The 12,655-nt window shown below is 41.1% G+C and overlaps 1 protein-coding gene across 1 annotated transcript; it reads right to left on the reverse strand.

Moving 5' to 3' along the window:
• Positions 1–1,913: 1,913 nt before the first annotated feature.
• tmem115 (transmembrane protein 115) lies at positions 1,914–11,739 on the reverse strand. The gene is made up of 4 exons (XM_083919947.1): positions 11,445–11,739; positions 10,341–11,009; positions 8,439–8,803; positions 1,914–6,452 (listed from the first exon to the last, which is right to left on the reverse strand). The coding sequence occupies exons 2-4, from the start codon at positions 10,830–10,832 to the stop codon at positions 6,152–6,154; spliced, it is 1,158 nt and encodes a 385-aa protein (XP_083776073.1). The 5' UTR covers positions 10,833–11,009; positions 11,445–11,739; the 3' UTR covers positions 1,914–6,151.
• Between the last annotated feature and the right edge of the window lie 916 nt (positions 11,740–12,655).

A 12,655-nucleotide genomic window follows, 5' to 3' on the forward strand; every position in this document is an offset into this window, starting at 1 on the left:
CTTGTGTGTTGTGTTATATGTTAGTGTTTGACACTTTATTTATAAATAGAATATCTAAATAACATTTTATAAAAAAAACAACTAAAAAACCTAAAAAACTGTGAAAGCAGGATAGTATCAGAGGTAAAAAATGATTAGTTTGGTCAGTATTGATGCCACCCCTTCCTACAGTATGGGGCAGCCCTACAGTCAACAATAAATAATCTTCTGATTAGGAATAAACCTTCATGTCCGTAGCTGAATAGTGTCGGCCTACGCTGCTGTATTTTAGTTGGTCTCAGTGGTGGTTCTTGAGAGAGCACAACGTTTGAGAACCACTGCTGTAGTGCATGTATTTTTAGCCAAAGTACCACTAATGTTTTTCAGGAGACTAGGTCCCATGATACACACTTCATTTAGCTTCTGGCTAGACTCATCATAACTAACATTTACTGGGCACTATAGGCCTACTGGCTCAGTACAACATGCTGGGGTTATGTGTGTCCCCACGGAGACACAGCTGTGAGTCAACGGTGTTATCCCCCTCATCAGAGCCCATTACAGCTTTGTTAACACTGAAGCTGTAACTTTGTCATTGTAATTGCCTGTGAGCAGAGTCATCGGTCACTTGTAGTATTATGTTCTTACTGCTCCACCTGGCGGACAGATGAGGCAACTAAAGAGATTCAGAGAAAAGGAGGGAAATCATGTCACTAAGAGAATAACAAGAATAGAAGCAGAATCCAGATGTAAAAGGACACTTAAGTAAGTCCTTACTGCTGATGCTCCGAGTAGTTGAGGCTGACCTGGTATTTCCATCATATAACATGTCCTTGACTTTGCCCAGTTGTCATTAAGCAGACGTTCATATTTCCATTCTTCAGAGCACTTTAAGGACTTCTTGTTCATGTCGGTACAAACATTATGATCGAAAACTCATTCTTGACCTTGGAAATAGTAGGTGAGATCAAAATCACCTCAAAGTGAGATTTTGTCATTTGTCACATTATCCTATGTAGTGTGTTGTGAAATTATGCTATTGTGTGTGTTTATTCTTTGTCTTTAGATGTCCTAATTTGTAGTGTTTATGGTGTATGGCATGATTTTTTTATTATTATTGATTGATGATTTATTATTGCATTGTCCTATTGTAAATACAGTTGTAAGGACCTCAGGAAGAGCTGATGCAATGCAGGAGCTATTGAGGATCCTAAACAAACAAACAAACAAATAAGGTATTTGGATATTGTTCTGAATTAGGCCACTAATATCTTATTAAAAATAACTAGAAACCAACAGTCCTGCCATTATTGTCCATTTAGGTTTAATTTGAAAATGTTCACCACTTTTGACAGTATTAGTGCATTAGAGAGGAATAGGTTGGTGGTCAGTGTAATCAAATGTTGGCGTGGTCACTGTAACCGTGTGCGACCAGAGTCAGAGTAGTACTCAATATACTGTAGATTATTATATTTTTAATTATCATAAAGGGGACCTTTGACTTGAATAATATGTTCCAGTGCTCTTTCCAGTCATAATTATTTTGTTATACCATAATATTGTAGCAGTACAAAATTCTGTATGTCAGAAAGTTTAAAGTGTATGGTTAAAAGGGGATTCTCTATGTGGAGACCCACTACTCATGTGATACCCAGTAATCCCCACTGTAAATACCAGGAAAATGAACCAAAAGGTGCATCTTTCAAATTACATATCAGTATGCTAAGTTTATGAAAATGCAGGATCTGCTAGAACACTCAGATGAATCCTACATATTTCAGTAGGGTTTATGGTTTTGGTGGGACGTATAATGTCAAAGTACTGAGCCACCCCACCACTACAGCCCACCTTTAGAGTAAAATGTACATCCACGGCAGGGCTGCAAATATGAAAACAGTAACGCAAAAAAAGACTTAGACACGTTTTAATTTCATACAATCGTCTTTTATTTCATATACAGATAAAGAAATATATCTGAAAACCAAAACAGAAAAGTCTGTGCAACAAAGCCACAGTGCAGAGAAAGACAGACTGTCATTAATGTGAACAATATCTGTTGGTGCAAAAGTAGGGACAGAAAAGGAAAATGAAAGTAGTGAAAACATTTTTTTAAAAAAAGAAGGAAAACATTGCCACGAAAACAGAGCAGTGTCAGTTTCGATCCGTCATTCATTTGACAGCTTTCATCCATCAGTCCTGGAGACAGGCGTTGCCCCAAAGTCTCTAATTCACCAAACATTTCGATTTTAAGATCTGTTGTTAAGCTACTAGTATATGTGAACACACCTTACAACTCAAAATCAAACGTATTTTATGTCACGCTGGTGTAGTCACGTTACTAAATTATTGACTTGCTGAAGCACTTCAATAATTGTTACTGTAGTAAATTGTTTGTACCTACAAATGATGACACTTTACCCCCTTGGTCACATTAAAATCCAATTATATAAAGTTTAGTTAGAGAGACTGAACATCCATTGACAGGAAGCCAACAAGGGAACATCTAATTGTTTGGGTAAAACAAATAAAAGCACCCGCGGAAGTGGAAAATTATTCTACCAGCCTACAGTGTGTCATTAATAATAACAAGCTACCCATGTACAAGATAAAAAGCTTATGAGCCGTGTGTGTCACCACACTGTGGTCGCAGCAAGGTGACTGTTCATTGACTTTAAGGGTTTGGCCTCTGACAATGACAGTGACACTGCTTATTATCCCCGCCTAAACTTTTCTAGTTTGTCAACGCAACTGAATTGGCATTATTCACACAGACGGTCACGTCAGTCTTTGAGGATGTTTACAGCAGGAACAAATGCAAATTCATGAAAAAAAAACAACAACCCAAAAGTGAACAGGGATGGAGAGTGGAGGTTTGTGGCCAGGCTCGATCTGAAACCTCAGGCTGCCAACTACAACATTCCTTATCTTCAGGCGCCCGTGTGTGAATGTGTTTTGCTGCATTGCTGATTTTTACTGTGCGATGCAAGCTGAGTTGTGCTCGGAGTTAAGCTTAAATTAAAGAAGAATGACACCACAAAACTGCGATTGCGCCGTCACCATACGTGGTTTTGACACTTTTTACTCCATTGCTACTGTGAGTGCTTTTGAAGGTAGAATGCAGTTTGAGATTTCAGGTATTTGACCGCAGCACAACCTTCTGCACTCTGTAGCTCGATTTGACTCAGCTCCAGTCTGAAAGAGACACACTCCTGTCCACACAGTTTACCACAGTTCATTCATATTTACTAAAGCAGGACCCCACTCATCCAACGTAAACAGCCTTTTGCCAAAATAAGAGCCCAGTGAAAGGAGCAGAAGGAACAAGCAGAAACACAGGAGAGAACACACAGAATTTCATCACTCTAATATGGCTTCCATTTCCCATACATAACACCGTTCCATCGGGTGAAAAAAGCGACTGCTTGGATTTAAGAGTCCAAACACTACATATTTAATCTGAATTTGCCGTAATTTGTTACATTCATCTGAAACAGACTGTCAGATTAATGCGTAATCATGGGTTGGAAATCTAAGGACAAGACAAACAAATACCAGTAAGTGTCCTTTTTTTTTTTTTTCAATTTATCAGATAGGTCAATGTTTTCCCAGGAGCATATGTTCCTAAAGTGGTGACATTATCGCTTATTCCACAGCTTTACACATCAAGGCACGGCACCATTTGTCAAACAGCAAATCCTGTGATGTCCTTCCTTTTAAACTACACTCTCAAATCTGTCAGCCAAGTTTACGTCCAGATACTGAGGATGAGTCTGTGGGCTGCAGGTTTCCACAGAACATCTCAGAGAAAACTGCAGGCCAATCGAGAATCAGACCTACATAATTCATTTTTGTCTTTCTTTCTATCTGACAAATTCCACTATTTCCCACACATATCAATACCATGTTAACAAAGCATTCCTGGGGTACCAAATGAAGTTACTGATTAACTGTAAACATACTTTGCTGGGTGCTCATATTTGGAGAATATCCAATCCCAAAATCACATTGAAAACCACAGGCCACTACTACAAGAATAGATTTCTCCTACTTGTTAATCATGGAGGGCGATACATGACATAAATAACCTGCTGTTGTCTTTTGTTTGATTTCTTTTAATTGAATGTATGCCAAATTAGTCAGTGACCCATGAAATTAGTAATCCGTAAGTAAGGCAGCTGCAAGATTATTCTTCACAAAACAAATATCAGATTATTAAATATGAAAAACAAACATTTATATTTGACTTAAAAATGTAACAACACATTTCTGCATTTAATTCAAAGATTTTGTGTAGCTTCCAGATTTCATAATCTTCATTTGCAATGCTTCTGAAGGAACCTGCTAAGGTAATGAGCAAAATCAAAACCAAACACAGGTGTTCATCAATCAGCGTCTTTTTTTTGGTTTCCTAGATGGTTTGTAAAAACAAACCTGCAACTTCTCTACTGGGCCTGTTGTCCTAGGAAGACTTTCACAGACTGAAGAGACCTCAAAGGGGCGAGGGAGGAAGTGAGCATCACGTTATGTACTAAATATGTGCAGCAGAAGTGAAAGGGGAAAACAGTTTGAACATCGTGATCACAAGTTCACAAAAAATGTATCAATTTGTCATCAGTCTGAATGCAGCGTCAGAAATAATTTACTGGCTGCACCTGACTTTAATCAACAAGGACAGGTGGGAAATTGGGAATTTAATGATTTGATCAATAAAATAAGAGACTGTGACATCCATGAAAATGATTCACCACTGGCCCGGCTTGGTATTGTGAGTGGGAAACCCCGGGCAGGCGGATTACGGATCAATGCAGGCATCCTCTGTCTGTGGAGTCATTTACCCTCATGAGCCTGAGATACAACAAATCAGAGCAGGGGATGACACAGCAGATACAAAATCTGAATCTGCAACTTTAAAAATACCAGCCAGCCTGTGCGTAACCATCACAGCTATTCTCTAATCTTTTCTCTGCATTTGTAACGCTGCCACACGGCCAACTCAACCATGACTGACAGTGAGCACTTCTCTGTGCCACATGCACCCGGATAATTGAATTGCTATTGCTGATTCTTATATCATTTCAGATCTCCAGGAGAAGGCTTGACATTGAAAATATAATCAACTCATAACTTGTAAAAACAAGAATCATAACCATCATCAACAGATCTGTGCATGTAACACCATTAACGTCTCTTGTTAGAAACCAAAGGTGTGTTTTTTTTAAATGTTGTTTTGTCATGAACAGACCCAGAAGAAAAAAACAAAACAGAATTGTTCTCCATTGAACGACAAATGGGGAGGGTGGGGGATTAAAAAATGGGTACACGGTCCATTTTTCTGCCCGTTGTTCCAGGGAGACACCAGGCGGCAAATGAACCTGGTCGGGAAAATTATTTTCACCTGGCGATTCTTCAAATCTTGAAGTTTTGTATCATAGTTTATCGGCAGGACAAACCGGCAGCAGCTTCTTCCCTCTGTTCCAGCACCTCTGCTGTGACGTGCTTTTCATTTTCCCCCAGTTAGATACCCGACTACATATCTAGAACCAGTTAATCAAAAGCTAGTGTCACTTTCAGCCATTTCTTCAGCGCATATCAAATCGGTGCGCATAGAGTCGGCCTTTCATCAAGAATCAAGAAGTCCCTGTGAGTCTCGGTCACCGACAGCCTTCTCATAGCAGGCAATCAGAGAACTATGGTACTATGGTAGAACTGCTCCGAAAAAGATGTATAAAAAGAATATTGTACACCCAGGTTGTAATTTATTTAGAAAGCAAGAGAAAGAGACACATGAAGCAGTGGACCGAGTGCTGGGATCAAGTTCGGACGAGACAGAATTTCTTGTTGACTTCGGGTTGTATGCAGGAAGGAAAAGAAGAAGTGTCTATTTTGCCCAACTAAACTGAGCATTTACAACCAAAACGTCTGAACTGAAAGCACTGTACAGTTACCACACCTTTTGGCTTCATGATGACATTGACAGTGTGTTTGTAAGCACACAGTCGTTAATATGAACGGCTCAAACATGTTGTGTGTGTTGGCGGGTGTGATATCGAGTGTATACCTACTCAATTTCACTGAACATATTCGTATACTAGTCAGGGACGCTGAATTCACTAGTATACGTGCCAGTGACACCGAACATAGCGTGCAAATCTTTACACGTGTGTTCTATTTGTTACGATCTAGTAGGTGCGTCCTCGAAGCTGATAATGCTCGACTCTGGGTGTTGCGCTCCGCCTATGGATGGCCCACTCTGTGACATCGAGGATGAGGAGGTGGAGGAAAGAGAGCCGCCAACAGGCCCCCCTGCCGGTCTTGCCATGGTTGAGGAGGGGTCACGCCCATCCTGGAGGAGCGGATGTGTGTCTGTTCTGACCTCGTCCTCGTCCTCGTCTTCCTCGTCATCCATGCTGGGCCAGGCAGACGTGTCCTCCACGCGCTTCAGGCGCTCGTTCAAAGCCTTTAGGGCCAGTTGTCTGGAAGGAAGAGGCAAAGAGAGATGTTCTTCATTCATGGCAGACCAAGGTTATACCTCTGGCATCAGAACTGTACCATGCTGACAATGACACTGTTTAAATCAGGCCTGTTCAACTGGCGGCCTGTTGTATATATTACCGTTGTTGATAGAAACAACATGAAGTTCAACTTAAATAATATGAAATTCTATTGTGTGCTGAAATTCTTTTTTCAAAGCTCCAAATATTTAGTAATGAAAAAGAACCGATAAGAGTATCGATAAGGAAACCAAACTGATGTGGCGTATTGATATGAATAGTAATATTGAAAATGATGGTACCATCCCTAATGATTGAAAATGTGTGGGTGTGTTGTGTCAAGTGTACATACATAATGAGGATAATAGCTCAGTAAAAAAGGTCCAGTCCCCTGAAATGTGGCACCTTAAACAATATAGCTGAATGTCTCTGGAAGTGTGTCTGTCTTTGTCTCTCTCTGTCCATCTGTGTGTCTTTTCTCTCTTTCTCTCTCCTTTTCTTCCTCCCCAACCGGTCAAGACAGATGGCCGTCCTCCACAGAGCTGGGTCTTTCAGATGTTCCTACCTGTTATAGGGAAGGTTTTCGTTGCCACCGTACTCTACAGGGGAATTGTTGGGTCTATGTAAATCATAAATAAGTCATAGAGTGTGGTCTTTACCTGCTCTGTAAAGTGTCCTGAGATAACTTTTGTTATGATTTGGCACCATAAATAAAATTGAATTGAATAGTCCTGGTTTACATGGACTGTGATTGTCTAATCTACTAGTAAAGTAACTGATAAATGTGTGAATGGACAATAAAATGTACCCCACGAGTTAGTTGGTAGGAAAAACAACAACAGGGAAATAACACACTTTTTGATGATACTGATACTGTCCTTTAATACTGGCAATCACAAGAAGAATGGCCTCTTTATCAAATGAAATATGTAATTTTCGGAATAGAAAAACACTCCCCACATATCCTGAGGAGTATTAATTACTTTTTAAATCACCACCATAATGTTAACTTCCCGATCAGCAGAGAGCAGGCCTCTGTAAAAAAAAAACAGCTAATCCAAATCAAGCCTTTACAGAGGCCGTGCTAACTGTGTGTCATACTGGAGGAAGGAAACTCTACCCAGCACATAAGTAGTGATGGAGAGTGAAACATAATGAAGTTCAACCAGTTTATGGAAAATGTAGTAATACTTGATGTCACACAGGAGCACAGGTCCGTGTGTGTGTGTGTGAGATAGATAGAGAGCGAGAGAACAAAGACATCTATCTGCAACTCTATCTGTGTGACAGCTTGGAAGTGTGTCTGCTAGCTAGACAATGGAACAAGAGAAAACTAAAACCATAACAGATTGAGAGTGGTAGTGAATGTGCGTAGAAATGTGTGCTGTAGAGCGAAGACATGGAAGCGTATGAACTGTTTGAGGAATATGAATGAGAGGCACGGAGGCTCAGCAGACCTTCCCAGAGTAAATAAAAACACTGTTCACCGTTTCAGTTTCTAATCTCTGGCTGGAGTATTTATTTAACTTTATTTGTGGGTGTGTGTGTTTATTTAACTTATTTCACTCACGGTTGCATGCATTCGGGACATTCTATGGGTTTATATCGACAATAATTAAACTAAACAATTATTTGTTGACATGGTAAGTTCAGTATTAAAAGCTTCTAAAACAGCATTTTGGCCATTAGGGCAAAGTGAAACTACTGGACTATTGTTTCAATGAAACACCTTTATAAAATACCATTTAAATGCAGTGTGACCAATCTCATGTATTTATTAGCACTAGAATATATTGTTTCCACAGTGAGCAATGAACCATCCAATGACCCTAAATGGGAATGTTAAATCAATTTTTGCCAGATACAATGGGCCACAGAGGCGCCTCGACAAACCAATATATCAGACCAACCGTTGCATTTAGAAGCACGCAGAAGTAAATGTTGAACTCTTTTCTTGCTTTGACTCACCTCCTCCTCTCTGCATCCTGTGGGTCCGTCCCTGGCAGGCTGATGGTGATGGAGGAGGGCGCCCCCACGTCGTATCTCTTCACCATCTTCCGGCACACCTTTATCTTCACCAGAGCGGCGTGGACCAGTCCGGCCAGCAGCCCCACAGCTGGCTGCAGCGCCTCAGGGAAGAAACTGGCAAAGGCAAAGTGGTCCGACATATCCCCGCGGCCCCGGCTATGTCTCTGGTAGAAGCGCAGATAAACCCAGCCGGACAGGGCGCCATAGCTGTATGCAGCCAGGGGGGCAGAGCTTTCGAGCATCCCTGACAGGCGCAGTAAGGCCAGGAGGAGGAGGACCAAAGCTGGTGCTGCTTTGAGTCTCACCTAAGATGGGAGGGGGAGACAGATTTTTAGTCCCTGTGAACAAAAATAATAAAGCAAAGGGACAGTTACCACTTGTCTAAAGACCACCATGGCGGCCAGTTCCCACAATTAACTCAAGTCAGCTAAATTGAGAAATTAGAACACCAAACAATAGCTGGTTACATGGCAGGGTGTCAGATGGGAGTCATAGTCAAAGTGTACAAGCGTTTATTCTAACCTGCTCAGCTGTGGTGGCGAAAGCAGAATGATCTGGTAGTTGAAGAGACACATTAGGAAGGTGTAGCTAATATGTGCTTCAGCAAAAACCTAAACCATTTTCTGAACCCTCGGTGTAGGCTGCTCTGCAGAAGAGCAACAGATTTCTAAAAAGTAAATGAACTGATCACACTTTAGTCTAAATTTGGAGAGAGAATCGATGTCTAATGCAGTAAAACACAAACCAAGTGAACACTCAACAGCCTAAAAACCACTGGCTTATACGGCTTTAATACAACAGCATGATAATTGGACGTGTGTGCTCACAAAACAATTAAAGCTGCAATACCCCACTGCCATAAAAGAAAGGAAGGATGATGTGCTACTTTGATTTAACAAGAATAAGCAGTATAATATCAGAATTTAAAAAAATCTGGGAAGTCCTCCCACTAAAAAGACAAAGTACACACAAAAAACAGAAGCTTTTCTACATGAAAGACCTGCTGCGGACATACATTTTGACTTTCTGTTGTTTATTTTTTTTAAAGTTATCTTTATTAGGGCTGTGGTCTTTAGTGTTATTAAGCAAATGGTATATCCTGTTTTTAAAGTGTTAGTAAGGAGCTGAAAACACATAGGGCCTAACTGGGTGCTCTCAGGGAAAACCACAAACTGTAATCTCATAGGTGACTGAAGGCAACACCCTGGAACATCAAAATAAAAAAACACAAGCATCATGGGCTTCACCACATGTGGATTTTAAAGCAAAAATAAACCAGAATTTATCCAATCAAAAACATGAGGGTATGCTGGTGCCCATTTCCCTCTATCTCACTTTATTAACCTCAGATTCTTTTTAAAAAGCTAACCTTTAAACTCACTATTCTTCCTCAATAGCTAAAAGAATACAGTAAATATCCAGTGTTTCTACTGACAGAGACACCAATGGTTTCCTAATTTATGTAATTACGTGTAGTGTGTTGCCTTTGCCTTTACTTCTTATTGTCCTTACGCTATGTGTATCCATTGTTTATATGTTAATTTGAACTAAAAAAAACAAAGCAAAGCACATTTTATTCCCTTTCGTGAATATGGCTAGAGGCGTTGATGAATGAATGATGGCTAAAATCTGACACAGGCTGGTTTATGTACACATCTCAAGGACTGGCGATTAGGTTTCCAATGCTGTTTACATTCTTGTTGGGTTACATTTACTTTCTCACTCTTCACTGGTCTGGTATTATTCACACTCTCAACAGAACAGCATATCCCTGGCCAATAATAATAATAATAACCATGTAAAGCAGAAATCAGTTTTACTCATGGTATTTGTTAGCCTCACCTGTGGCACTCTGAGCACTGTAGTATCCCCCATGGTCTGCTTCAGCGCTACCAGGACACCTCCCAGGAACCCAGCTGCTCCGTAGGCACGAACAGCAAACAGGTAGTCCAGGTCAAAGGTGGCAACATAGGTGAGGAGGTAGGAAAGGCCTGCCAGGAGGCCTGCAGAGACATTAACCACTGCGAAAAAGATCAGGAGCTCCAGAGCTCCCCACAGAGGCTCCAGCAGGCGCCCACAGGCCATGACTGTCCCCACATTGGCCGCCACACCCCAGACGTGCTGCTCCACCACCCCATGGGTCACTAGTGTCCACACCCAGAAGTTGGGCGGAAAGAGGTAGCCTGGAGTCACCCCTAGTGCGTATGGAGTGTCGACTGCCCAGGACAACAGATAGAGGAGAACCACCACAGCACTTATACTTTTTACCACCACACTGGTGCTGGCAAGGGCAGCCAGGAAGTGCTGTCGTGCCACCGGCAGGTAACGATTCATTGTGGTCTGTTTTGAAGAGGATCCTTCTTGAAACAGATCAGTCGCTTCTGGTGCAGCAGAGGTTGGATACCAGTGTGAGATTAATAATGCCAAGAAGAACAGGTGACACCTGTAAATCTTAACAGCATCAAAATCCACACTTCTCTGTGAGCCTTCATCCGGGATACTGCCTTTCAACTGGTTAAAGAAAGTAATCAACTCAGTGAATTGAGTCTATTCCTTCTATTCAAATAAGGTTATAAAAACAACAACTTTGGGCAGCAGTTTGTAGATAAGCTAGAGGATGCGATAACATTAACTAGGAGACCTTTTGATCCAGCTGCCTGGCTGGCTGGCGACCTTCAGTCGGCGTGAACAGTACAAGTAGAACAAGGTTACAAATCACCTGCAGCTACAGTAGCAACCAAATATGCAAATCCTTACTGAAACAAATGCACCAACTTCTTGCGAGGGTAGAGGCTGAGTTAGCTTGTAAACATAGATGAGCTAATGTGAGCTAGCTGTCAAACTGGAAATGTCTGGGATTGCGCTGATTTATATCCGCCACGAAGCTGCGGGAAAAGTTACGTCTTCGTTTGATTATGAAACAGGGCAGCCAGCGTCAGTAAAAACCTGCTCGATGAACCCAGCCCACGGAGCTCCTTTCCTGGTCCTCTGCGCTTCCTCGGCCCGGTGTCTCCCGGACTAGCCCGAGGATTCCCTGTAGCTAGCAACAGGCCTTCACAACAATGTTAGAGACGTCCCTGAACCTGCGTCAGTTCGCCCGGTAGTTTACAAGTGTCTCATACTACCGTAGTCCATTCGTTTATTGTGTTGTTCTTCCTTTTTTTGAGAGCAGGTCGCCGGAGAAAAGATATTTTATGTTGCCAGGCACTCCTCCTCCTCCCAGTAACACCACTCAGCTACTGACCTGCGCTGCCTGTCTTCGTCATCAACAATCAGAGAAAATAACGTCAAGTCACGTAACGTTTCAACAGCAGAGCATTCTGGGAAACCGAGTTCTCAACAAATTGCCTGCCCTCAGTCTTCCACGTAGATAACCTAAAATGAGTGTAGCTGGGTTTAATAGGCTACAATTTTCATTTTCCATACTCCACCTGAGTATTTCACTTTTCTGGGTGACTTCCGAGGGAAATATTGTACATTTATTAGCCTCCATTTATTTGATAGATAGGCTATAGCCTAGCTAAGTCACTAATTAGTTTGCAGCTAAATGCTTTGTTTAGCATTGTTTAGTTAACTGCTTCAACATTAAAAGGCTACTATTTATTTGGAAATGCATTATGAAAGGAGCCATTCTGCATAATGAGTAGTATAAGCTACTTTAACTTTCATAATTCAAAATTAACCTTTAATATGTCAGTACTTTAACATTCAAACTAAATTCAGGATTTCCCTGAAGTTACACCACAACAGAGTCTACATCTGCTTCTACCCAATTTCTGTATATAACTTTTGCAGACAGGCAAAAAATAGTACCACAGTTACATATTGCGTCAGGGCGTCTGCATTAAAGTGAAAAGGAAAAAAACCCAACATGAATCCTACTATTCCTACCAACAACCCATGTCAGACTAGTCACAGTGAGGCAATTATATATAACATATAACATACGTAGATAATTAAAGGTACAATGAGACAAAATAGAGTAAAAACTGAAAATAGAGTCTACTTCTTTGACCAATGTGAACCACTGTTACTGTTGTCATTCTAGTAACATGGTGGTTAGTGAATTCATATTGGCTACACTGGTGGTAATAGAAGGTCTATCTCTCTCTCTCTCTCTCTCTCCTGATAATACTGTATAATTTCTATGGGAATAT

The sequence above is a fragment of the Echiichthys vipera genome (genome assembly GCF_963691815.1).
Source record: "Echiichthys vipera genome assembly, chromosome: 9".
Lineage (NCBI taxonomy): Eukaryota > Metazoa > Chordata > Actinopteri > Perciformes > Trachinidae > Echiichthys > Echiichthys vipera.

Coding starts and splice junctions, on each gene's coding strand:
- tmem115 (XM_083919947.1), bottom strand. CDS start 10,832: ATGAATCGTTACCTGCCGGTGGCACGACAGCACTTCCTGGCTGCCCTT. Junction 8,804..10,340: donor CAGTGCTCAGAGTGCCACAG/GTGAGGCTAACA, acceptor CTCCCATCTTAG/GTGAGACTCAAAGCAGCACC. Junction 6,453..8,438: donor CAGGATGCAGAGAGGAGGAG/GTGAGTCAAAGC, acceptor TCTTCCTTCCAG/ACAACTGGCCCTAAAGGCTT.